Below are 27,797 nucleotides of genomic sequence, written 5' to 3' on the forward strand. Positions count from 1 at the left end.
ATGATCTCCCAATTGTATATACTTGTACTCCACCTTCTCTGATTTATCTTGATTTCTTTATAAGCAAGTAATTGGAAGGCTTTTTAATCAAATAAATGAAATTGGTTATTTGGAATGAGCTTGTACAGTCCTACACTTTGTTATTTGTATATATTTCAGAAAAGCAGCCAATGAGATTACACTGTACATCCTTGCCAGGTGGTACACACAGTGTAGTATACACATAGCTAATGAAGATACAGTGTGTTGTGGCATACAGGAGAGCCATGACAACCACCAGAGCCACCACCGGTGATGGAAATGGACTTACCCAGGGGAAGTGGGAGCTCTGGTCTGTACAGCTGTGCCGTCTCTCTCATAACACTGGGAATAACAGCCGCAGTCGATACAGACTCAGCAAGGCGCCATGGGACTGTGCCCTATCAAAGACTTGTCTGTTAGACATTCTTGTTTTTGCATGAATGAGTACAGCCGTTCAGTATCACTAAATATTAACTCCGAGAAGGTGCCACGTCGATACTTTCCTGCCCAGTGAGCATAACATTACAAATTTAGTGAATGATCATTACCTATGCATTGGAGTACTTAAACTAACTACAGCTAAGGCAATATACATCTTACCAGCAAGCCAACATATAAAAAATAAATATCTCCCTGTGGATACAAGAGCTAGAACTCTTGTATCAGATCACTCACAGCTCAGACAGAAAAAGCATTTTCAGTAAAAATAGAACTGAGGCTACTGAAAGCCCAGGGCTAGCTTAACCTCATTTCACATTAGCTTTTTTTTTTTTTTTTTTTTTTTTTTTTTAAAGGCCTACAGGAACCCCTGGGTCCAGGATCAGCGGCCAAGGCTTAGCATCCTCAGAATGCTCACAGCATGTGATTCATTCCCCTCACAGGAAAACAGATGCATGTCTCTGTTTGGAGCTGCTGGCCTCAGAACTGGAATTGGCTCCCCTGCGGCTGTCCGCTGCCTGTCACCCCATCTTTGTTAGGATGGGTCAAATGCAGAGGAGTAATGTCTGCACGGGAATCGATATCTAAAACTTGTTTGAATTTTGTAGCCTATAGTGAAGCTGTGAACTCTGGGTTAAAGGTGTGGGTATGCTCTAACAGAAGCTCTTGTGCAATGGTTTAACAGTGTCTGAAAGCCCCTCCCTACACATCTTTACCACTGTGAAATTGAGGGTATCTGCTTTCACATTTCTGTAACGTCCCAAAACCTACACTCAACAATTACACCCACTTTATGCAGTGATTGGCCACTTGTACAAATGTGAGAAACTAAGCAGGTCTGAACATTCTTTACAAAACAGTTTCTCTCACTTTCATGTGAAGAACCAAGTTCCCACCTTTACCTCCTGACATGGTCCAACAACACGTCATATGAACTAGTTTGAACCCGCTTTAACTTTCCAGAACTGATGATCCTGCAAGCATGCCCATTTCATGTCTTCACTTGTCTCTATTTTCATCAGAAACAGAACTATTTCTATGACCTTTCATGTGGACAACTGATTGCATTACCACGAATGCCTTCAAGGAACAATTACCCAACGAGTAAAACTTTTAACCATGTTTCTGCAGCTTGGTATTACCTGAAACACATTATAAATGATACAAGAATGGTTTAGGCTGTGTGTTTTTTTTAACTTATTGCATTGTGGTATCTGCCTGAGATAAAACATTCTGCAATACCAAGCCTTTAAAGTTCTCAGTAATCTTGGAGTTGTGGTGGTGTTCTAAGTGATTAATCAGTCTTGACAAAAACATTAGATAGAGCTTAATATACCAAGGTCACACACTACAAGCACTGCAAGTCCTGCAAGCACTGCAAGCAAGTCAGATCAGGTCAAATCATGAGAAAGACATTCAGGCATGTGGAGAGCATTAAGTTAAGAATGTACTGTGCATTAAATTGTTTTCAGTCAGTAAAACTGCAAATGGCTTTTCCCTATTGCTCTGAGGGAAATAACAGTAGAAAGAGGGAACATTGTGTTAAGGACAACATTTGTGGTGCACACCCTGGGAGCATTGATTTCAAACTATATAGTGCTGGAATTCCTGCCCTATATGCTGTAAAAACATGCAGCAAGGAAGGCTTTGTTAAGTCTCCGGCAGTCTCCTGCTGCAAGCGTCAGTCCTTCTTGTCCAACAGGGGATCTGATTACGAGACCTTAAGCCCTTCTGTTCTCTGCTTATATTCCAAGAAGAGCTGACCTTGGCTCACAGGCAGATGCTTATGTGCCCGTGATTAGTTGGATATCTAGTGCAGGTAGATGAAGCAACCTGGCAGAGGACCTGCAGAGTGTGAACATACTGTGACACCTGAGGAAAGCCCTGTGTTGTATTTACACTGCAGGACCTGTCACAAGTCCTCAGGTATTAGCGGTGTCACGTTATGCAAGTGGGGCCTATACAGGGCTGCTCCCGTACTGGCCCTGTAAACCTATTTATCTCTCCATGCCAGCCAGGAGGGATTTCCCTTCTCATTGGATGGGGTTTGATTCACACAGGAGATCCAAAGCTGCATTCAAATGAGGCATATAGAAACTCAGTTGAAAACAGGCAGGTATTAGGTACAGTGTAATAGAAGTTACCAGAATGTATTATTCACTAGCTGTGTAAATTCAACAAAATTAATTAAAAACACATAAAATGTTTATATTTTACAATGGATAACAATATTTCATTGTTATCCATTGTAACTTACTGTTCTTCTACATAACATTGCCATTCAAGTAGATCTCCTGTGTTACCAGGGCAGAGCACACCATCTAGTGGTCAGTTTGGGGATAATGTGACTTTGTACCCAAATAGGCATTAGTGGTGGGAGCAAGAGTAGCAGTAGTAGTCGTGGGAGCCACGCTGCTTTTTTTTTTTGTTTGTTTGTTTTTGTTTGGTTTTTTTGTGCTATCATCAGAATACGTTTATCATTACCACTATTTCCCATAGTATCACTTCTAGCCATAGCATTAGAATATTACCAGTGGTAAGCCTGCTATAGACATTCAATGTATCACAATACAATCATAATACAATCAGGATTTGGATCACTAAGATTGGTATTAGCTACTTAGTTGTAATACGCAGTAGAACAATGTGATTTAATCCTTTACTTAAGTCAAATAGCAATACATTAATAAATGAATACTCAATTAAAATCAAAAGTTTATGCTCAAACTTTTAACTTTGTCACGAGGAGTTCTGCTTAACTTGTGAAAACAGTAATGTCTTACATGGATGTGGAGCTTTGTCTCAGAGACTCCAATGTTTTAAATGAAGACCAGAGTCACTAACTCAGAGGTCTGCAGATGAGAGCATTTACAAGGCAAGATGCTTGCTCTGCATGCTGTTTCATTACAGGGAATAACAAATCAAGCATGTTTGTACCTTGACCCAAATTAGGTGCTTGAAGTCAGGGTATCACAGTATCTGCTTTTTTTCTGAATCTTGTGAGTGCAAGTGCAAACTGGAGCACCTCTTTAAGTAGATATATAAGCAGTTTGAAGAGTATCAGAAGGCTACCCTTTCAGAAGTCTGTCCTCTCTCACAGTGTTATATTACTGATGGATGAACATATGTTCCTGTAAAATATTCATGAGGCCCAGACTGTCCTAACTGTTCAATTCTGTTGTGTAATTTCTATTCAAAGTTTATCATATATTCCATATATTATTGTAAAGAACTCAATCTAAAAAGCTTCAGCACCAACAGTATTGAATTATATTTGTGGGGTTAGTAATATTGCAGTAGGAACTTTTTTTAAGATTACACACACACAAACTATGGTCAGATGATACCAAAGCCGAATACATAACTCCATCACGAGTAAGTAATACAGCTTATAAGGCTCTTAAATGAAAGAAATCCCACCGTGTGATCTTCGCGCAGCCAGAAGATGGAGCTATGGACGCAGTGATGATTGGCATTGGTTCATGGTGCCAAGAATCACTCCGCTCATCTGCCACATGATAAGAAGAAACTTTTAATCTATACATGAATTAATATATTTCAACCTAATTGTCACTTTATTTAGGTTGCCTTAATTTAATTCTTTCTTTGTTTTTAATCCTTTCTGTTATTATTCTAGCAGTTGTTTCCATGTTTTTGTCTCATGTTTTGTGAAGCACATTGTATATCTTTCTATATTTTTGTATGGAATATGGTATATCAATGTGTGTATTATTATTATTATTGTTATTAATATTATTATTAGACCATATTCAATGTGAGCCGCATCCGACTTTTTCTTCTCCCTATAATAAGGACAACACAGAGGAAATGTGAGTGTTGTGACTTGAAAATAAAACACTGCAACGTCTTCATCACTTGGCCTTTTATTTTGAAGGTTTTAGTCTGTGGGGGCGGGTGTGTGTGTGTGTGTGCACTTGGCATCTCCAAGCAGTTGCGCTGTGGACGCACATCTGGAGAGCGGGTTCGTTATGAATTTGAAACAAAGCGGAATAGATTGTGTTTGAGAGAGGCGGTGTTCAGTCTTGTCTGCTTTCTCGCTTGTTGGCGTCCTGCAGTATTTTCCTCCACTTTCATATGTCAGATTTTGAACAACCCTGAACTAAAGCTGTAACTCGAAACGTCGGTTCGTGAGCTGAACAGCCAGGCTACAGCAACTCCAACAGCTGGATGAGAGCTGGAAACATCTGCAGCGCCTGTTCCGGAGTGCGTAAAATGAAACAGCAGCTGAGTGGCTTTGCGCAGCTCGTCCTGTATCAAACATCCCAGGAATGAAGCATCTGTGCGCATCACAGGCTGTGCTCTGGTTGGACATGATAAGAAGTCTCTCTCTTGATTTGAAACAACGGTTTAACTAGAGCTGAAAATCCCAAGTCGGTCAAACAGGAATGAATCAGATGAACTCTGAGGAGTTGCGCTCTCTCCCTCCAAGACCACCCAATTTACCTTCAACTTCGCCAAAAAGACGGTTTGTCAAACTTGGAAGGAAGACAAGTGATGGCTCTCAGCTGTGAGTATCAACAACTTCCAAACAAACACAGCCTTTGTACAAATGAATGAGTCATTTGGCACATGTTTTGCTTTTCTTTTTATAGAGATTCTTCTTATGCTCTTAAAAATGACTTCTAGTTTAATTTTGAAGAAGAGCATTGAGACAATTGCAGTGCTTTAATTAGTTGGGGAGATAAACACAAATTCCAATGATTTAAGTCATTAAATGCATATTCTTTTCAACAATCCTGCACAGCTGGAGTAATGAAGTACTTATTAGCCACAACAGTATCTTGAATTAAAATGACTAGACCAGTGACAGTCTTGTGCCATCGCTCCATCATGGCATTTTCAACAGACTTCAGCCAATTTCACCAATATGATTTAAGAGAAATTTAAACTCTTTTATATCCAAGTGGTGACGCAACTGCAGAGAACCTTTGAACCATAGTGATAAGAAGCTTACAGGATTGGTGGGTGAACAACACTCCATTATTTCAGTAATGTTCTGAGAGAGCTGAAGGAGGTATGGTGAAGGACACTGGACAGAGTAGTGCTGGAGGCAGACATGTATGTATTTATTTTTGATGCACCTTTTATGGTATAGCTGTTAGTTTTGTATCTTCTATCATGCTTTATATTTCTCTTTTGTTAAACATCTTTTTCTCTTGGCATCGTGCACTATGTTCTTCCTTTTAAATCGTTCAACATTTTAATCTTCTCTCCTGTTTTCAGCCATTCATCTCTCCTCCATACGCTCTTCATCTCTATCGGAAACTTTCCTCCCTCTCTCCCTGCACTTCCACAGAGAGGTCAGAGTCAGAAGTAAAGGTGCAGACATGCTTGTAGGGATTGTAGTGTCTTGCTCATGAACTCTTGGTCTTGATCAAGGACTCTCTCCATATATCTCCGTCACTCATCAGATCAGTTACATCCACCGGCAGTTCGTCCACCAGCAGGTCAGCTGAGGGTGTGGCGGTCAGACAGCCCAGCAAGAGCCGCATCCGTCGCCATACCAACCGCCTCTCAGGTGTCTTCCGTCGCCCAGCCACCGGCTCCAACTCCGGCTCAATGGCCCTGACTGCGAGCCTCAGGACGTCGCTGTCCGTTCAGGCCAGGAAGGGCAGCAGTATGTCACTTTTCCTCTCACTTCAAGATTTTTTTGTCATTGGTTGACTTAGATATACAGTAAGGATGCTGCAACATCAATGAATCATTACTGCATTGAGACATTTAAAAAGGGAAATCCACTAATGTTACACATAAAGGTCTGTTTACTAGTCAGAGGAAGTACTATTTGACCATGTCTTCTGTGGCTCTATGGCACAGTGGATCTGATGAAAAAACACAATGGACTGCATTATGAGAAACATAAGATCCAGCATTTCAGAGCTATAACTATACTAGAGACTAAAAGTCAGGATATATTGGTCTCAGCTGCATTGAGTTTGACCATTCTTTTTAAATCAGTGTCTTATGAGAACCCAAATGTTATGGGAGTACTATATTTTTTTTTTTTTGGGGGGGGGGGGGGGGGGGGTCCTTTAATTAGATTAGATTAGATTAGATTTAATTATTAAACAAGCCACTACTGAGATAACTGCCCTGCATTTCACATTATGTTGAGCTACATTACCTGAGTCCCTGATGAATACTGTACAACAATTCTCAATATATTTGAGTTGCCTATAGTACCACCACCATGGATAGTTGCCAAAACAAATTATACATACAAATGCCAGCATGAAAATTGCTTGTTTTTTCAATGTGGTTTTGAATGGCTCTATTATAAGACAAATGGGGGAACCAGCTCATTTAATATTTGTCATTGCATGCCTTACAGCATTTCCTTTTAGTACACACCATTGATTTATTGCATACAAACTGCCAAAACAGTGCACTGTAAAGACTGACATATAGCTTTGTAACAAACCATATGGTAAATATAATCTGGCATCAATGCTTATGAACCACAAAACTACAACCTACTGTTAAACCTCTCATCTGTTTTGTCGTCATGTCTTGTTTCGCAGTGAACTCAACAGATGCTCTTACTGCAGAAGATCCTTTTGAGCTGTCCAATCAGATAACTGCTCCAGGAATCCTGAAGATCTTCGGGAGTGAAATCTGTAAAGGGGCCCACTATAAAAGTGTCCTGGCCACCACACACTCCAGCGCAAAAGAGCTAGTCAAAGAGGCCCTTGAACGGTAAGGCCATGAGTTATCTGTGCACGTCTGTGTGTGTCTGCTTACCATATGTGTGTCCTTGTGTGTCTTTTCAGGTTGAGTTCATTGTCCATCCACATGTTTCCTCCTCTGTAATATACCTTTGCGCTACATCATTTGTATATAAAAGCAGTCAGAGTAGTCTTTGATGCCTTGGATTTGGCGATTGATGAAAGGTTAGCGCCTTCATGCTGTTGTGATTAATATATTTTTTTGATGAACAAAGTCGACTTGACCCGTTGTTCTGTTTATTATATTTGCAATACAGTGCACGCAGTGTGTGCGTGCCAAGTAGTTCTGAAAAGGTCTATAGCAAACCACAGACTCGCGTAAAAGACAGCCAGTGTCGGCAAGAGCGCTGAGAGGCCCTCTCCAGAGAGAGAGAGTGTCTGTCAGTCTTTGCTTCAGTTTCAGCCAAAACATAATGGAATGATTAATACAAGTGGTATTCAGTGAGTAGAGGAAAGACTCAAGCATTTTCTTCCTCCTTCTGTAAGAATTTACAATGTAGCAGTGCCATTTAGTCATATCAAGATCACACAGTTGGTAATGGGTTAGAAAATACATTAGGCATATGGCAACTGTTGATAAGCTAAGTTCTTTGAAACCTGCAGCTTTAATGGAATGTCCATGGAGAGATTTTATTTTGAGCTGCTAAAGCTGCTTGAATCAATATTTTTATATTAAGACTGCATGTAACAGTAATGACTATGCAGGATTTGAATGGGTTTGCAGGTAGATTTATCCAGCTGTGCAGTTCTCCTCAGCAGTACATAGGGTTTAAGCATTTTAGCATCTTTTAGCTCATTGTTTTGGTTTTTAGCCCAGAATTTAACTGATTTATTTCAGTCTCACAGTCCCCATTAACTTCTTTTTCAGATATGCAGGCATCTGTTTTCAATGAAAATGCTCTGATAAATCCATTGCCTAGCATTAAACAACAGGCAAAGCTAGCAACTAACTGGTAAAGGCAATGAAGCATTTAGCAGCTAAAGAACCAGATACATTTCTCAGGATTTGGTGGTGACTAAACCATAGGTAAAATAAGAGTGAATATTGGACCTACATTTATTTGGTGACCAGGAATATGACTCCAAATGAATGCTAATGTTGTGCCATGTCTACTGGATGTGTAAATAAGCAACTCTTTGCTAACACATGTTTTTGCTGTACAGTATCATCTGCATAAGGTGATAGTATGTCATTCAATACTGCATTTAAAGCTTGTTGTGCTGCTCTCAAGAGCCAAAAAATCTATGAATGCTGGTTTGAAGCTATGTACTAACTAAATATTAGTCAGTTACAGTCGTGGACAATTGTTGATGCTAGCATAAGGGGTAAGGTAACAGTATGAGTAAATAAGAAGAGTAAATAGAGAAGACCAAATAAGCCTGTAGCAGACAACTTGGTACTGCATACATGGAGGCTTAAAGTAAATAGTAAATGGACTGTACTTATATAGTGCTTTTCTAGTCTTCCGACCACTCAAAGCACTTTTACACTACAAGTCACATCCAGCCATTCACACACATATTCATAAACTGTTGGCACAGCCATTGGGAGCAATTTGGGGTTAAGTATCTTGCCCAAGGACACATCGACATGTGGACTAGAGATGAGCCGGGAATCAAACCGCCAATCTTCTGATTAGTGGATGACCCGCTCTACTTCCTGAGCCACAGCTGCCCCAAAGTAGAGTAGACACTATAATCCATTGTGAATGGAAGAAACAAGAAGTTTCCAAAAGTACACTACCATGTTTTGAGAGATACATTGATTTTATCCCACTGTTTTAACCTCATTATGTGATCCAGGTATGGCCTGGCCAAGGAAGAGGCAGTATCCTACGTCCTTTGTGACACCATTGGTTCCATTGGTGGGCATCAGTGGAGAACAGAAGGGTTCCGAGTCGTGGGTGACAACGAGAAGCCCCTCCTCCTGCAATCACTATGGAAACCTAGAGAGGGTCTGGCAAGACGGTTTGAAATCCAGAGGAGAAGCTTGGTAGAAGAGGAGACATCCAAAGACAAAGACACCATCACTGCTGGTACAGCGCCTCACTCTAGCCTCGGGGTGCTTTAGAGACTGATCATTTCACAGTATACCACATCCTAATTCAGGGTGTTTGCATGTCCTAAAATATGAGTCTTTACTTTTCTATAAAGCGTTGTCAGTATTAAATTCAGTTTTAGGGTTCTCACAGTAAAATGTGGTTTGTTGGCACGCTGTTTTTCCAGTGAAAGTCAGCCAAGCCACACAGACCAAACTGTATTTTAATAGGTCTACAATGTCTTTTTTTCCTTTCTTTTCAATTTCTGTTACAAATTTGGACTTAGATTTTATTCTAACCGCCATTAAAAAGTTTTATGAAACTTTAAATTTAATGAACGTGGCAGACAACCTGTCATTTAATTAAATCTCTTCCAGTGGCGCACCCTGTCTTTAACACACGTTGCTGTTTTCACATCATCTTATAAAAGCTTCACGTGATGAAAAATATATCATCTGCTGATTTTTACAAAGCATGATGTCACAGAAAGATACCCAGAACTCTGAACAAACACTGCTTGGCATCGTAAATGTGCAGGGCGGACCACTTTCTGTCTTTTCCACTATCATTTCTATTGGAAGCTCTAGCTGTGGTTGACACAGCTGTGGTCATAGTGTACCAGTGTGTCCTGTTTGGTGTTTTGCTTTTATGAATGGCACAGGCTGTGATAGCATTCTATCAGTGTCAGCTTGTGGATGCCTGCTGTGTTGGGGAACTTTTTTTTATTTCCATGAGCTCTGTCTTTCTTTCCACTGAGGCCTGTTTCCTGTATGTGGCTTCTCTATGTTGACTCTGGCATAAATACACGATGTACAAATGACTGAATGCACACAGGCTCACACACACCTCACCTTACTTCAGGAAAAAAAAACGGGTGTTGCCCTATCACCACTTTCCTTTACCTCTGTGCTTAATGTATTTATATAGTAGCTCAATTTGCACATTGTTTTAACAGCAGTGCTCAATCAGATTTTTTTGTTGATCCATTTCCCTGTTAGGTATCAATGCCCAGGCTCGTAAGTTGCAGAAAAGCCGCTCCAGAGTGAACTCCACACTCATAGAGAGGACTTCAGGACGAAGCCACAAACTGTGGAGGAGCAAAAGTGAGATGGACCTTTTAGATTCTGATACAGAGACCACACAGGACACATGTCATGATACATGTCTTGAGGATCAAAACAAGCAGCTGAATCAAACTTCAGTGCAGAGTTTCCAGCGCCCTAAAGAAAGAAGACCAGAACAGAATCACATTCACTTGGCAGTTCTCTCAGAGGGGGACAGTGGGTCGCCGGCCAAAACAGAGACCCTCTGTCCGCCGAGGTCGAGAGGCGAGCGGGAAGGAGAGGAGTCTGAGAGGGAGGAGACGGAGAGCAGCGACGATAACACCACACAGTACTCCATTCACCCTCCTCTCGACTGTCCGTACCTGCTGCTGCTGCAGGGCTGCAGCCTCGCACAGGTATCTCATTCAAACATATACTCAGAAACTGACAGTTGGCTCAGCTCCTTCCCAATTATAGCTTAGTAACCTATAATCAGGTGCAGTAGGTCTGACAAGCTTTTAATTCTTTTACATGTTGAAGCAGTGTACATGGAGCTGTAGTTACACAAGTCCCCTAAAATTGGAAGGTTGTAAGGTGCTGTCTATTTTCAGTCTTTCCAAACCCAAATACACAAGAGCAAGAGTTTATTTACCATTAGCATGTTCAGCTAACTACCTCACTTGTAACCAAGCATGGTAACCTAGTTTGTAAAGTTACAGATTATGTAAAAAACAACAACAACCTATTCACAACCAGCATGTCGACTGCGTAGTATTTCCTCATAGTGGGGAAGCCAGTCTTGAATGCTATCATAGTTTAGGCTAATATTAGAAACTGCTCTGCTCCAAATTAGATTTATAGCAACCAAACTGGGACATGAATGAATGAACATTTTCCTTGTCATACTTTTAGGACTGACAAACTCTACTCTCACTGAAATACAAGAACAATGCTGTTTCTTTATTCCATGTCATCGACACAGCTAATTAGTTAGCAAGGACTTTTGCCCTGGACATAGAGATATATAAATATATATATATATATGCAGTACCAATCAAAAGTTTGGACACACTTTCTCATTCAAGTCAATGGGATGGTGTATCTGAACTTTTCACTGGTACTGTATATTTCTGATACACAAAATAGTTTCCCAAGCTTTCCCCTAATTTTGCTGGATGTATTGCGAATTACTGTATTTTTGACTCCATAGGCTTCTAAAAGTAAAGTAAATAAAACAAAATGAGCCATCTTTCATTACAATACGAGGTGTGACAGTGGATCCCTTTGCTTTTTTGGGGTCACAAGCCGAAAAGGTTGGATACCACAGTTCTACAGCAACATCATGTACCCATCGTGTGCATTTAAGAGCCCTTTTACAGAGTTCTCATTTTGAAACAGATCTGCAACATTCAAAAATCAGCCACAGATAGCTTTTTCGAACAAGTTAATGTGAGGTTGTTAACGCAGTGGTTGCCATTTCCAGCGACGGTTGTCATTTCGGCTAAATCTACGGTTGCTGGCGAGAAATGAGAAGCTGCTTTTGTCTGGAAATTGAGGACCCATTGTTTATAAAAGTGACATTTCCAAGAGGTAGCCTACAGTATATCTCCGTGTTATCATGGTCGACTGCATATGTGCCATACAAACAGATGAATTGAATAACTACTGAATTATTGGCTTTACTTATTGTAAAATACAACACCACAGCTGTTATAACATCATGTTTTCTCAGTGTAAACAGTGAGAAAGAAGGGTGAATCATAGTGTGAAGTCAGCCAACTGTTCACAGAAAAGCTGTGTGTGTCAAAACACTGATCAGGAAACAGAAAAAGACACTGCAGTGGCACTGCTTCCTGACTGATTACCAGTGGTTTTTAACAGTGGGCAACTGCCACATGCAGGCACACACACACCCACACACCCACACACACATACACACATACACACAGCGGCTAAACCTCCCACACTGATTGTGACTCTGCGTCAGAGTTATTTGTTTTCCCAAAAGACCCCTCATATAAGCATATTATCATCTACCACGAGAAATACTATTGTGGACGAGGTTTAGAGAGTTTATTTGTGAAGTAATTCAGCTGGTTTAAATCTGTCCTGCTGGAAAAGACAAGCATCACAAGGGCAATGTCAAACATAATAATCCCTGCACATTGTGCTCGCCGCTCACAGTGTTTAATAAAACATTGTTTGTCTATAATCAGGCTTGGCTCAAGACTGTAATGCCTCCACATGATCAGCTTTCACTGAGAGAGACTGTTGTTACGTAGCCGGTAGTGAATTAAAGAGATATCAGCACCACATTAAATCTTTAATTACTTACTTTACTTACTTACTTTGCCACCAAATAATGAAGCAAAAATAGTGAGTCATCCTTTTGCCAGTCTAAAATTATACATTTAGTCTTCATGTGTTTGTTTAAATCTTAATAATGGTTCTTTAGAAATAGCAGATAATAGAGAGAGAGTCAGTGTCATTGTAAATCAAGTAGACTTGACTTACAATGACACTGTAACTGCATCTTTTATGGCAACAAGTGACAGTTAAAGGATAATGGTAATTGTGTATGTAAATGGGTAGTGTAACAAAGCAGTTAGTAAAATAGTCGCAACATAAGCACCCAATAATATCAGTTACACAGCAATATTTACCAAACATTTGCTAACATTATCTATGTTTAGCTTCCATACAATAAGTTACTTGTACCATCGAGGGTATTGATCACAGAAAAGGTTATGGTTATTGTGTTATTTTGTCTGTCAAACATTGTAGTCTTGCTTTAAGATGTGACTTGACAAAATCAAAAAAGACTTGCAACGCATCCTCTTTTAACTGTGGAGGCTTTTGACTTGAGAGGGAGATTAGTCTTTTGACTTTTAAGAACTTAATATACTCCAGCCAAGACCAAAGATTAAAAATGTTTTCTTCATTTCTTCATTTTCCTGACAACGCATATGTTTTGAATAAATCTGACAGGAGCCAAATCCAAGTCCAAGTTTAAGACTTGAAACTGAAAGGGATTTTAATGGAAAATTACATTACAAAAGTATCAACAGTAACATGTCTTTATAGAAGGAGAAAGAAATTACATTGCAGAATATGTTCTTAATGGTTTCAGTATCTGTGTTTTGATTTGTGTATTGTTTAACTGACAAGTGATCTCTGTAAAGTGAATAAACATCATGTAATTATTCATTTTAACAGCATCATAGTTGGAGACAAAAAAGAAGGAAAAAAAGGAGTATTACCAATCAGTATTTGTACATTTTTTGGTAATGCATAACATTCATTTTCTGCTTTCTACCATTTATCTCCCCACTCAGGACTTTATCATCTACCTACTTGCAAGCCCAAAGATTGTAATGGGTCGACAAAGTGACCACGAAGATGCATCAAAGCCAGACATCCTCCTTTTTGCTCCAGACATACTTCAGAAACATTGCTCTTTCCATCGTCATAGCACTGGTGGTCCCACCATGCTCTGTCCTTGTCCAGACGCTGTGGTTATGAGAAATGGTGAGGTCCTGAGAAAAGAAGTACATCTTAGCCCTGGTGACATCATTGGACTGGGACAGCGCTACCTGTTTATATTCAAGGATCCCTTAGCTTTGATGCACAAGGTAATACAAGAATATAGGAGATACTGTTTGTTGGTTCTTATCAACTAACCCTAACCCTAACAACCTAACCCTAACCGTAAGAAAAGTGTCCACCGTTTTTATATTGTCTTACATTTATTGTGTAGAATCAGGTTAGATCTTCATTTGACTGACTAAGTGCAAACTTCATATATCTTGTTTTTCTGCTGGAAATGAAGGAAGTGAACAGCACTACACCTGAATCCAACTTGTCTGCGATCCCCTGGCTGCTGGGTCACACCACTTCTGCCACTACAACAAGCCATACAAGAGAAATGATACTCTGCAACACCTGCATCTCAACCTGCACTGGACCCCAGAGCCCAAGCAGCAAACAGAACCTAAACAGGGGCCCTCCGTTTCTAAAATCACCCGAGGGCCACAGCTTGACTTTGAACTATGATACGGAACATGAGCATCACATTGTCAAAAAAATTATCGCTATGGAAAGCAGCAAAGTCCAAGAGAAACCACCGCTGACTGTTTCATTATTGCTGTGCATGTGTGTTCAGTATTCATCCACGTGTCTTCATACCTCAGACCTGCGCAGGCTTCTGCTGCTTATTGCAAGCGGAGTTCAGAATGCCATGTGGGTGAGTTGTGGTCAAAGTGGTGAATGCAGATCTATCAGTCTTTTAGGAGGTCCCTTTAGTTTTTTGTCTCAGTGACAAAACCCTAGAGAATTACCACCTAACCTTGCAACCTTTTAGTATCTTTCAGTTCATCATTTTGATTTTACAGCCCTTAACATACTTACTGTCAGTCTTATCAGCACTGTTTCCAAATGCAGAATGTTGTCAGAAAACCTCTGCCACTAGCTGGGGAACATAGTGGAGCATTTAGCATCTAGGAGCCAGATATTTCTCAGATATATATATAACATAGCATAGGAGTTATAACAATGTGTAAATAGCTGCTAACATGTCCACCATAACAACCTCATAAGGTGATAATTTGTCAATGTTGTGTTTGAATGCAGGTTTACGGCCAGCATTTGTACACAGTCTTGAGGTCCTGTCTTTTGCAGAAGCCCTTTGTCATTTAGATTTACTGGCTAATATAATACTAACATGATATATATTCCCCAATGAACTTGTGGTTAATTAAATCAAACTGTCAGACAGCCAATTCTTGGCAGATAATATTCCACAGTATGAGTTCAGGAGGGTTTCTGAGGCTCTGGGTAAACTGTAATGAGTCTGCTGTGTACCTGATTTGAAAATGTAGGTATGCAAAGAGTTATTGATTACTACTGAGGTAAAGAAACTTTTTAAACTCAATTTGACCCTGATTGAGGGCTTTTCTAGATTATAAATAAGAGGCATGGCTGGATTTACCATCTAGTATCTACTATCTACTATCTGCTATCTGCCATTGACCAGAAAAAGGCCCTCAATTATTTATTTTTGAGCTTCAGTGCCCAGTGGTCCCTGGTGGTACTAATCCAACCTTGACAAAAGGTGCTCTATTGTGTATTGCTTGCTCTAAGGCAATACACAAAGACAATAAACGTATTTTTATGTACATTTGATGATGGTTTACTTCCATGTGACCACTATGTTGTGATGCGCTCATTGTAAAGGTGTTTTCTGTTGTCACGCAGGAGTACACTAAGGACCTAGCGGCAGTCCAACCTGAAGTGTAAGCACACAATTCTTTTCTTTCTTCAGTCATCATTCATGTGTCTGACTACACTACAGATTCATTCTCACGTTTTGCAGTCTCAATGGTGAAGGTTCAAACCCAGACGATCTGCAGCCTCTCAATTTAGAGGAGGTGATCTCAGGACTGTGCCCTCTGGTGGTCTGGATGTCAAACAGTCTAGAGTTGCTGCAGTTCATCCAGTACCAGTTGCCTCTTATTCTGGAGTGGAGAACCCGAAAGGAGCGTGGACTGGAGGATGAAGAAGAAATGAAAGCAGAGAGTGAGGAGGTGGAGAACTTAGGTTAGTCGCCTGTTGACCTTCTTATGTAATACAATGACCATGTGAGCATATGATCAATTAAAGCTGCACTTTTTGCGGATGAGATGTTTGAATAATTCTGCATAATAAAGCCATTTATTTTTCTATCTCACTATCAAAATGTGCAAAAGTGTCTGGTGCAACTTTATTGAATATTCATAACAACACCTGACATGAATAAATATATATGTGTTTCAGCCCTGTTGGAGCTACGTCTGTCCTGTGTCCGTTCAGCCAGTGAGGAGACAATGGCCGTCCTGGAGGAGGTCATCATGCTTGCCTTCCAGCAGTGTGTGTACTACATCACCAAGGTGAGAGGCTGACCAAGTGAGCCAATGGAGCATAAACCGCACCTAGTGTGATTATGCGTTACTTGAATATTTGTCACAATACATCTTGGTGGATAAACCAGTAATACCACAGCATGGTTTATTAAGTAGTGGTTGTATATGTAGTCCTGTGTCTTACATGGGAAGCCAAGTATTTACCTAACTTCAGCCACCAAGAAGACAGAGAAGAGTCAAACTTGTGTTTTGGCTCCGTCTGGTCCTCTCACTGATGGTTATGATGTGTAGTTTAAAAAAATAATCAGAGACAGGCTGAGAATAAAGAGCTCAGTTAGCCACTCTGACAGCTTTCTAATAGAGCGACCAGCCACACAGCCAGACCACACTGAGGGCATTATGACCTGGGAGAGAGACAGGACACCGAGGGCCTTTGTGTGTGTGTGTGTGTGTGTGTGTGTGTGTGTGTGTGTGTGTGTGTGTGTGTGTGTGTGTGTGTGTGTTGGGGGAGGATGAAGGAGTCAATCCAGGGGTGTCTGTGTTGCCAAGGAATTTTGGTTTTGCAACTTCTAATATTTCAGTTGAGTAGCTGTGATAAGATGGTAGGTACACAAATTAAGACATGTTTTTCATTCAAACTGTTACACAAAGCAATGTGTTCCACATGTAAGGCTCTGAAAGAATGCACAAGGAAACATCAAATGTATTTGTGTAGTGTGAAAGGTCTCTTAGTGATGAATGCACAGGGAATTATCACCCCGCCCACTCTTCAGTTCTCCTCAGCTAATTTTTTACAGCTGTCTCTCAGCTTATCGTTGTGGTTTTCTAGCCACAAAGGTCAGCTGTTTTCAGTGGGATACCTACTGTACACTACCTGCCCAACATCAAACAGAGGACAGATAAAGGGAAAGATTAGGAGTTGGTGGAGACCAAAACAGAGCTAAAAGGGGAGTAAATATTGCACAAGATTAATTAAGTACCTAGAAAACTTCTAAAAATTGAGACATTACATCTTTGCTGTAATTGTTATCTTCAATGAGTTATGGCCACAATTATTCTTGGCTAATAAGAAGTGATGAATCAGAAAATGTAATCAAAACTACTATAAACAGTAGTGAATATTTCTACATTTCTGTATTACCTCATTGGGTTTCAACTAACAAGAAAAATAAGTTTTGATCTAAGGATAGGTTTACTCACACCACAGGACATCTCCAAACTTTCCTCCTGTGGCCAATAAAGTCTGCTAATCTGTGAAGGCTAAGTAGTAGTAGATTTAAAAATTGTATGTGATTTTGACACATTTCAAAGAGATTCTCATAATGTTACAGAGAGAAAGAGAAAGAGGTATTCATGGTAGCCGCAGTATTCACTTGTGTGCAGTTTCACTGACGCACCCCACCCATGACATGGAATTGTGCTGGGAACATTTCAGACACATTTCCAGTTGAGCTGTGTGGGTGTGGGTCAAAACACTGTCCAAAAAATACTATTGAGGAACCTATTTCAGTTCATACAATCTCATATATCATATTCATTTTTTGAACACTTCTCCCTTCTCTGTCAGTAGCTGAACAAGACATTATATATATCCACTCCAATTCTTTATGCATCAGCGTCCTGGATGGTCCTAACCAGCAACGGCCAAGTGACGAGCACAGTGCCAGAAAAAAAGGAAACCATGTCAAGTACTGGGCCACATAACATTAGCACAGTGCTCGTTTGACAGGTCATTAGCAGCAGTCAAGGTCTCACATGTCCTGCCAGTTGGAATTTAAAAGGACTTTGTGCCTGATGCACCACGTTCGAGTCATCTCCTATATCAGTTTCCCATACAGGAAGGACGTCAGTGATGGGACATTGCATCTCTAAAGAGGAAACTATAGAAATTCCTGAATAGTGGCTGTTCTACAATTTGAGGCAAAGCACTTTTTTGCTCAGTGCTGCAGGATGTGGTTATCTAACTACCTGCCCTTTAGACAGCATTCATTTCTGATGAAATTACTTCCAGATGTAGTTTGACAGTAAATCCATAAATAGAAAATATGCTTGTGTGTTTCATTTGCAGCATCTCATGCAAATTTAATGTCAAGCTGATGTTTCCCAATATATTATGAATATCCCTATAAGAAGGGGTCAAAAAAGGACCCAACAAAGACCACCTTACTTCTAGAAAAATGGCAAAGGGTAACTGCAATGTAATTATGGATATTCATATTGTAACTCCCTCAACTAATGGTTAATGAACAAAGGAACTTTAGTGTGATTTATGATTCAAAAGGCGTGCATTTCTGCCTAGTGTTGGATGTGATGCACAATTTCGTAACTGTAAAAGGAGGTTTAACCAGCCGAGACTGAGCAGAATAACTAAGCTAACGGTTCCACCACTGACAAGATGTTGGCTGTGATCAGTGTAAAACTTAGTTAATTGATAAATAAGTACATTACTTTAATAATTACTATACAGCAGACAAACTAAGTCACATAACGTTAGCCTAGCTTGCCAGCTAACAAAAAACAACATGTAAATAACCAGCCACTTTGACAAGTTAACATGTCCTGGATGTTTCTTTCCACTAAACTCAGACAAACAAAATTGACATTAATTGTCCTGTTTCTAGTAATACAGCAAACAAGTTAACTCAAATGTTGTAGAAACAGAGCATTGTTGGAACTAGTAACTGTAATGTAATTAGGGCATGACTAATACAGGATGCTTTTTAGGGCAGGTACCGATACAGATATCATGAGGCAAAAAAAATGATATCGATATATTGGTTGATGATGTTATGTATAGAACATGTACATAAACACACATTGTATATATATATATATATACATATATATATACACACACACACACACACACATATATATGTGTATATGTTTACATCGGCACATATGGGATAACATATTCGCTGATACCAATATATCTGTAATGGGTCAATATAAACTCTAAATATGATTGATTTTCATATTGTAACTCCTTTGTCTGGAGGTCTAACGAGAAAAAAGAACTAATTTGTGCTGGATGTTTGAAAAAAACAACAAAGATGTTTCACCCTTTGACATTAGTTACTGATCCAAACTAGACCTAAGGCAGCCAGGAAGTGCTCCACAACCATGATGTACAACTATATACAACATAATATGTTAAGATAATAAAATACGTCCATGTCCACATCCCTGAAGCCAAGTTTCATGAACTGGAAGACATCTGCAATGTGCTGTGTTTAAAATATATCCACGTTTCTTAGAAAACATTCAAATAAAACCTCATTTAATCCAAGCAATCCACAGTGAGGGTGTACGCCAGAGAAGAGACTAGCATTAGGGTTAATTCTGTTAAATTGCGAGCACGAATTAGCAAATCCAGACCACAAACTTGTTTTTGGGGGTTTTTTCTCAATGGTCCATCCTGGGCTGTGTATCCTTACACTAATCCTAGTGTGATTCATGATTCAGAAGTCATGTATTACTGCCTAATGCTGGTTGTGGTGCACAATTTGCTGACCAAAAGAGGAGGGAAAAGGATTTTACTTTTTTCCTTACGTTTGTGTATTTTAGTGTGGAGATTGTTATGAAAAAAACTGTTTTGACATTTTCACAAACACACACACACACAACAATTTCAGATTTAGCTGGCTCAGTGTGAACATGGTCTTGTTTTTTGTTTGGGGTCTTGCCATTTAATTCAGTTGAGACGTGTGTCATCCATCTTCCCTGTCACTTCACAGCAGGCTCTGATTCACTTCTATCCTGGACTGACAGACCAGAATTTGCGAGGAATGTGGTCAGGTTACTAGTGTCAAGCTGAAGACTAACCTGGCCCAGGCCTAATGATTTAGCCTCACATCTATCCTTCCCCCCCTACTACAGCACAGAGTTGACATAGTGATTTATGTTGGTACCTAATATGAAGCCAGGCTGACTCTGGATTCAGTTTTTGCAAGGAGGGGATTTTAATGTTCCAGGGTATAAACAAGGTAGATAGGAGAAATAATGGCTGAGCATTAGTTTTGTGTTGTTGTTTTGTCTGGCTCACCTTGCTATCTCACTTCCCATCCACTCTGCCATCTTCACAGCAAATTTAGATCTAAATTGAAACAGAAGTGTCAACATTTTCTTAAATGTCGGTTTACTTTCAGGGTATTTTCATGCCCTTCCATTCAATCTAAGAGTAATTGCTCTGGGATGGAAAACAAAAGGCGCCACTGGTGACTAGCTATTCCAACAGAAGACATGTTGTGATGAATATACAGAGGCACTTATACAGGGTTGTGGAAAGACTGTGTGTTTACTTGTCCATCATAATGAAAGCGCAAATAAGTAGACAACACAGAATACACACTTTATTTTTTCGACTTTAGGACAATACGTGCCATGGATGCATGTGGTAAACCCAGAATCCTGCCTTGTTGAATGAATGAAGCCTCACTGGTTGGCTCCGCTGAGCGACATTTTCCAACCAGAAACACAGCAAGATTATTTGGTTTAATGTTCAGCCATTTCCATTGTCTCATGTGTGATGGGAGCCGTGGCTGTCTACTTGTGTTCTACTGTTCATGTTCAGCCTGCCTTGGCTGCTTGGAGCCTTACAGTAAATGTAAAACGATCTGCTCAGGGTGGATTCCTTCAGAACTCTTCACTCAGCAGTCCTGTTGCAGCACCATGCCAAGCCCACATGAGCCATATTCAGCTTTTTAGGAATGTGGATCTAAGGCTGGCGCTGGCTTCGGAAGCTTGGTGGGTGTAAGAGTGCGATTGGAGGAGAAGGAGGATGTCTGTGTACAATTAGCCCTGAACAATACTATCGTTTGTCTGGGCTTTGCTCTGAGGAACGGCAAGGACCTTTGGCTTAAAGGGAGGAAATGTTACGAACTCTGTCCCCCCTATTTCTGCAGTTTCTTTTGGTTTCTATTTCTAATCTTACATTAGCTATGCAGTAGTGAGAGAAAAAGAAAGAAGCAGACATGCAGAAGCAACATGGGTGGTCTGAAAAATGGGGTTAGCGGGTTACATGCTTCAGTTTTTCCTGGTGATCAGAACGTCCACCGCACAATGTTAACTACTCGGACCTCAAACTGACCCACAGGAATGATCAACAACAACAATCTCCAGCTCCACATGAATGATTGAGTCACTCTTATACTAAGCTGCTCAATTCCCTTAATTCAAGTGATTCTGTCTTATCAGGTCCTGTACCCAATCCTGCCAGGACTTCTGGACTGCAACCCATTCAGGGAGAGTCCTGACTCACAGGCGACTGGTGAGGGTGCCCAAGTCCTGGGTAGCGGTGGGTTGCAGGTCCCTGGTGAGATTGAGCAGGTTGTGGAGGTTCTAACTGAGACTCGGAGACTGCTATCAGACTGTCAGCTACACCCAGAGATTTCCTCACAGCTCATCGCTTATGTCTTCTACTTCATCAATGCATCACTCTTCAACTCACTCATGGAGAGAGGTACCAGGAGTTCTACAAGTTACGGACACTTGTGCCGTTGTCAAATCTGTATTTGCTTTATTTAAAACAGACATACAGCATACTGAATGTCTGGAATAATAGAGAACTTGTAACTCAGAATCATCAAAACTTCCAGTATTCAAATATTTTAGACTCTTGAGTAACCTGAACTAATGTCTAATAACACATGTCAAAGATGAAGTTTTATGTGATGTGTACACAGGCTCAGAGCCAGGTTTCTACCAGTGGTCCAGAGGCGTGCGCATGCGGGCCAATCTTGACCTGCTCCTGGACTGGGCCCATGCAGCTGGACTGGGAGAACTGGCTTTGGAGCACACACACACTCTCTCGTCGGCTATCAATCTGCTGGCCACGCCTAGAAAGAATTTACTACAGGTACAAAATACATACACTCCACACGCTCTGCAGAGTTAGGTTTATCCTGCTATAAATAATTACCACAGACATAACAGGCTGAGGATTTAACAGTTTGATTTCTGTAAGAGAATGGAAAAAATATTCACTAAATGTTTTTTTCTCTACTGATTACAGGTTTAATAAATGCATTACTTTCAATTAGGTTTCAAAGTGGGATGACTAACAGGATACTGATCCTCACTTAAGATAACACTAATAGAAAACAGCAAAGATATGGTATTTTTGAACTCATACTTATCCAAGATAATAACAAAGGTAAATAAATAATAGGAGATTAACCAAAGATACAACATTATAATGGAGCCTGAAATTAAGACATGAGGTGCCATGCAAAATTTCCTGTGTGCTAAGGTAACTCGCACTGCCTAAACTGTAGAATTCTGACTACATTGCTTAACAAAACCCCAAATACACAAAGTAGCACACAACCTGATGAAAAGAACACAGTAAGGCATTCATGTTTATATCATACAGCTACTAACCTGTTAATTCCACTTTTACTTTTCCTGTTTTGACAAGTCAAATTGTGTTGTGAAAAGGGTCCTCTGAGGACTTTCAAACTGTTGTCTGATGCTTTTCTACAGAGCCCTGTCTGAGCCATGATGAAAAATAAATTATTTGTGCTCTCAAATTAATAATTCACGCCCTTGATTTTGCATGCTCCACTCTTGTAGAGGCTACCAAAATGCATTCAGTCAGCCAGAAGTTTGAAGAAAGCCACAAAGGAGACTTTTACTGTTTCAAGCTGGATCCAAGATAGCCAAGATTAGTTGTATGTCCTCCTTTTTCACAAGAAGGCCGTGTTCTTTGTACATGTTGATGAACCCTAGCTGACCTTTCATGAACTGGGTGACATCTGCAGGAGCATGACAGCGTTTATGGTGAAAAAGGCTGTTGTAAATATATAAAATTATCCCACAGAATATGTATTCTATGGGATAGTTTTATATATTTTAAGGGATTTCAGAGATTACACAGTGTTGTGCTTAAAGGACTAGGATATTCACATATCTTTTAAAAAAAGAAAAAAACTTGTGAAATCCAAACTATCCATAATGAGAGTGTACAGTATGTCAGACAAGAGAATGGCGTAAGTTAAACCAATTGCAAGATTATTAAATTTAGAGCACAAATTATGAGATCGAGAGCACAAATGACTAAATCCAGAGTACACAGTAGTTAGTACACAATCTGTACCTTTCCTCTCCATCAACAGAGAAGAAAAGGTGGAGGGCCCCTCTCTGAAGAAGTGCCTCAACCAGCTGTGTTTCAGACATAAATCATACAAGGGGCTGTGTTGGTAGCGGTGTGTTGTTTAAGGTGCTGGTGAGAAAATGAAATACAATCCAGTAGGTCGAGTTATGTTAACAGCTACAGAGTAATACATTTAAAGCCTAATAAAACACCAAAACATGGGACAAACGGGTTTACCTTTCATTGTAAGGTAAACAGTCAAATACATTTATCCTAGTAATCCGCAAGGAATGAGCACTTACATATGTGTGATTGGTTGGCGCAGTGCCTTGCCGGATGATGTTACATTTGCCCACTTTTTTGACCACTTGTTGTTGTTTTTTGTGAAGGCCTTGGTGGTGGCATCCAAGCTGCATCAACACACTGCCCAGATGAATGAGAGGGCTACATTTTTTTCTCCAGGGGTTTAATTCTCAGCTCAGTGTCCATCTGCCGCATTCTCTTCATCAGGTTCACTAATAAAAGTCGTTTGCTTTGATGTCCCCACTCCTTCATCATCATTAGCTGCGCAAGATCATCAAGACACTTGAGCCTGATGTATCTCGTCTCTCGTGGCTGTTTCTGTCAGTGAAGGTATTTTCACAGATACTGAAAGTAGTAGTCAGTGCCATATCCTTGATCCAGGATATAGTCCTCTGGGTGAGCCTGGTAATACATCTCAAGATGTTGTAGTCCGTGTCCCCAGGGTACAGTCGGTAACCAGCCGCAAGCACTGCTGCTACAGAGACCACATGTTAATGGCCACGTTGAAAGGAATATGTAGCATGACCTCTGGTACTCGGTACCAGGTGGTCTACACACAGACGCCTGGCACAACAGCAAAGACATGACGAGCCAGGCCAAAGTCTTTCAGTTTAACTTTGATTGGCCACTGTTGGCGGTCCACAACCATAATGTTGTCTGGTTTGAGGTCAGCGTGAATGATTCCCACGGACGTTAAATGGGGCAGAGCTGTGGCCAACTGATACATGACTGGATTCAGCTCTTTGATGGAAAGACTGATTTTTTTTGCTCTCTTTCATAAAAGAGTAGAGACTCTGATCCAGGAGCTCAAAGTTCAGGAAAATATTGGCCTTATATAAAAAAGCCATTCCACCTGACAATGTTACACGTGTCTGGATTCAGCCACTGCAGGCATTTGAGAATGAAAATTTCCTTTATTGCTTGCCATATATTTCTGGGCGATACTTAATCACATTGATGGGCTCTGCTCTGTTTGTCTTGGTAATGCAGCATTTGCTTACAAAGCCAAATCCACTCTCCCTCAGGAAAGCCTCTACTTTGTGGTATTTTCTGAGGATGCTGCCTTTGAAAATCTGCATCTTTTCTGCATGAAAGAAGAGTAGAGTGAAAGGATCTGAATATATAATTTATTTTCAATGTTTTGCTTGATGGTCTGGCTAGGCTTTAATGATGCCTTGAAAATTTGACTCTAATGATGTACATGTGTGTGTGAGCAGACATCATGGGCGTCCTTGCGATCTGACCACCCTGCCCTGAGGCCAGCCCAGTTGAACCACCTGCTGAGTCTTTACAGCCCCGCATCTCCCTGCAGACACACCTGGGCTCCATCTGCACATGACCAAGCAGCAGCATATAGAACTGGTGAGAGGTCAACATACTAGTGGCCTATTGTTCCTGCTGTAATTTGTATTACCAACTATAATTATGAACATAATCCACAAATTCCCATATCAAAGTTTTATGTTTAATTTCTTGTTATTTTTTTAATTCAATATGCCCCTTCCTTCCTCAGCTGAGATCCTGGAGAGTTTTGATACCCACCATCCTCTAGTGCTGCCAGATGGGGGTTACCAGTTCCAATTGAGAAGGGCAGTAACAGATTTGGCCTTGAGGGAACAGCTGGATAAGCTTCAAGAATTCATTTCCAGCCTCTGTGACTCACAATCCAATGAAGTCACAACTACTGGGGACTTCCAGGTACTGAAAATGTCATTAATGTGTTTTGGTATTAACATATTTGAAGTAGGTATGCCGAACAATGGAGTACTTCAATAGGCTGGGAAATATGAGTAATGAAAGTTTTTATGCCTGCCTGTGGTGGGCACATTAAGGCCTTATGGAAAATCTTTAAATAAAAAAAAACTGCTGTAGAACCTGCTTCTACACCCTCTTTTTAAAACCTAGCATAGGTGTACTGCTAAGTACTGTTGGACAGAGGAGACAAATTTATTGATTCACATTGAAATATTCTTTTAGCATTGCTGTCCGCCATGTTGTCCTTTTGATACTACCACTGGAGGCCACCACATATAGTGCTTTAAAGATGTCATAGTCAATATTTTTGTATTAACAACTAATTTGTGGTTCAGACTCAAAATTCTCAAAACCCTTATATCAATACACAGCAAACGGCTGAGCAAACGTGAAGAGCTAATTATCTTTTGCAGTGCACACTGTATTCAGACAGTACCAGTATTTATTCAGTCACTGCCTCTTAATGCCTTGCTTTATGCTGTAATACAGCCACTGAGCAAGTCGAATGTTCCTTACATTTGCTCTCAATAAAGCTATCTCCCAAAGAATGTAATGAATGCTAGCTCCAGTTTTGTAATTTTTCCCATCTGTGTTCTTTTTTATTTGGAGATCACTGCTCCTAGCCAAGAAATAGTCCTGTAATAATCATGTAAAACTACAACATATTGTTTTAACTCTTATTTTTATACAGACTAAACAAACAGTTCATTTGTGTTCATTTTTTAATTTAAGAGATGCTGGTACCTTTCGACAGAGCTAGGCTAGCTTTATTCTATGTTTGAAATCTTTATGATCTGCTAGTTGTAGCTAGGACATGGTTAGCTATGACTGTGTCTCTAAAGCACTAGTCCCACACATTGGGAAATATTTATTCACTTTCTTGCTGAGAGTTAAATGAGAAGATGTGTCTCTGTCAAGAAGAGGTAAGAAAGGTCATTAATAAACAAGTTACAGGTATTTATGCTAAGCTAAGCTGAGTGCCTGGTGGATCTAGCTTCATATTTAGTGTACATGAATGTGGTATAAATCTTCTCATCTTACTCTTGGCACATAAGCACTATAAAAAATGTCAAACTATTTGCTATTATTTGTCATCCAGGATAGTACCATTACCATGGAGGCTAAACCAACTAAGATAGATATGATTCCAAAAGCCAGTCTGGAAACCTTGGATACATCACCAGTTGAAATGGTCATATCGCAGGCTACTGTCCAGAACTACCCTACCTCTTCTGCCTTACCTCCATCACCCCCATCACCGTCATCTCCCTCCTCAACCCAGTACCATGATGAGTTCAGCTCCTGCGGTGCCCTCCTTTTGTCCCAGAAGCTAAGGAATCTGGAGCTGCAGACAAGACAGATGGACACCACTGAGATGAGGAGGTCAGCACTGGACCCGTCCTGCCTCCTGACCCCACCCAACACCCCCCACACTACAGATCCTGTTCATTTGGTGAAGGCAGACAAAGATAAATGGATGAAGGCTGACAGTGAGTCTCTCCCCTGGTCCTCTGGAGTAGATACACATGATGAAGGTACAAAAAGACATTACCATTCATGGTTTTCTTCTGGTTTTCTTTCAGAAAATGAAATAAAATATCCTTTGTTTTCTCCTTAGGTGGTTTAGTGTTTGAATGCCTGGCTGCACTTAAAGTAGACCGTTTGAAATCAGATTTGAAATCAGATTGCACCAGTATGAAAATAATTGTTGAACTCAAAGAAGAAGAGGAGGAGCAGGAGGAGGATGAAGAGGTGGACGACCATTATGATGACAACAACGATGAGGTCTTTAGTATAGAGCTGGAACGAGGAGAAAGAGGACTTGGTCTTGCGCTGGTTGACACAAGGGTGAGTGGAAGAGATCTAGATCTCATGATTCATAGTTAAATGAACCTGACACCTGATCTACATCTTGTTTTTGCTGACCTTCAGTGATTGAACTTCTCACCATGTTACAGTGATTACAAATGTTAGGCGAGGTTACGTAATTATGACTTGGACCATCAGTGTCTGTATGTGCTTGACATTTTGATCTCATGTTCTAGGACACCATGATGAAAGTGAAAGGCATCTTCATCCGTGCAGTGGTCCCAGACTCTCCTGCAGCCCGGTGTGGGAAGCTGGCACCAGGAGACAGGATCCTGGCTGTTAATGGAGTCAGTCTGCTTGAACTTGACTACCAAAGGTAAACAGTCCCAACCTGAGTAAAAAAAGCAACTTGTATCTAAAACTGTATTTCTATAACATCTCTTCCATCTCTTTGTCTCTCGCAGTGGAAAGGAGCTGATCCAATCATCAGGTGACAGACTGAGGTTACTGGTGGCCAGGTCTGACTGGATGGCCAAGGTTATAACGAGTGAATGCTGACAGCATTTCTCACTATATTTGCTAACCTTAGAGACTATTAATGCATCACAAGTGCACTTAGAGAGAAGTATAAAATCCTGTTGAAAATTCAGGTT

At 40.4% G+C, this 27,797-nt stretch overlaps 1 protein-coding gene across 1 annotated transcript; it reads left to right on the forward strand.

The window, feature by feature from the left end:
• Positions 1-4,801: 4,801 nt before the first annotated feature.
• On the forward strand, positions 4,802-27,764 carry radil2b (Ras association and DIL domains 2b). The gene is made up of 19 exons (XM_053341426.1): positions 4,802-4,987; positions 5,892-6,097; positions 7,002-7,176; positions 9,009-9,241; positions 10,243-10,703; positions 13,623-13,919; positions 14,117-14,530; positions 15,541-15,578; positions 15,659-15,882; positions 16,099-16,211; positions 21,381-21,446; positions 21,492-21,645; positions 21,869-22,041; positions 24,798-24,942; positions 25,094-25,289; positions 26,494-26,870; positions 26,954-27,183; positions 27,381-27,520; positions 27,609-27,764. The coding sequence occupies exons 1-19, from the start codon at positions 4,866-4,868 to the stop codon at positions 27,700-27,702; spliced, it is 3,858 nt and encodes a 1,285-aa protein (XP_053197401.1). The 5' UTR covers positions 4,802-4,865; the 3' UTR covers positions 27,703-27,764.
• The last annotated feature ends 33 nt before the right edge of the window (positions 27,765-27,797 follow it).

The sequence above is a fragment of the Scomber japonicus genome, chromosome 20, assembly GCF_027409825.1.
Source record: "Scomber japonicus isolate fScoJap1 chromosome 20, fScoJap1.pri, whole genome shotgun sequence".
In the NCBI taxonomy this organism is placed as follows: domain Eukaryota; kingdom Metazoa; phylum Chordata; class Actinopteri; order Scombriformes; family Scombridae; genus Scomber; species Scomber japonicus.

Excerpts from the sequence above, each read along its gene's own strand:
- radil2b (XM_053341426.1), top strand. The coding sequence starts at position 4,866 with ATGAATCAGATGAACTCTGAGGAGTTGCGCTCTCTCCCTCCAAGACCA. Across the intron at positions 10,704-13,622 it reads AGGGCTGCAGCCTCGCACAG|GACTTTATCATCTACCTACT; the intron begins GTATCTCATTCA and ends CTCCCCACTCAG. Across the intron at positions 21,447-21,491 it reads GGGAGAGTCCTGACTCACAG|GTCCCTGGTGAGATTGAGCA; the intron begins GCGACTGGTGAG and ends GGTGGGTTGCAG.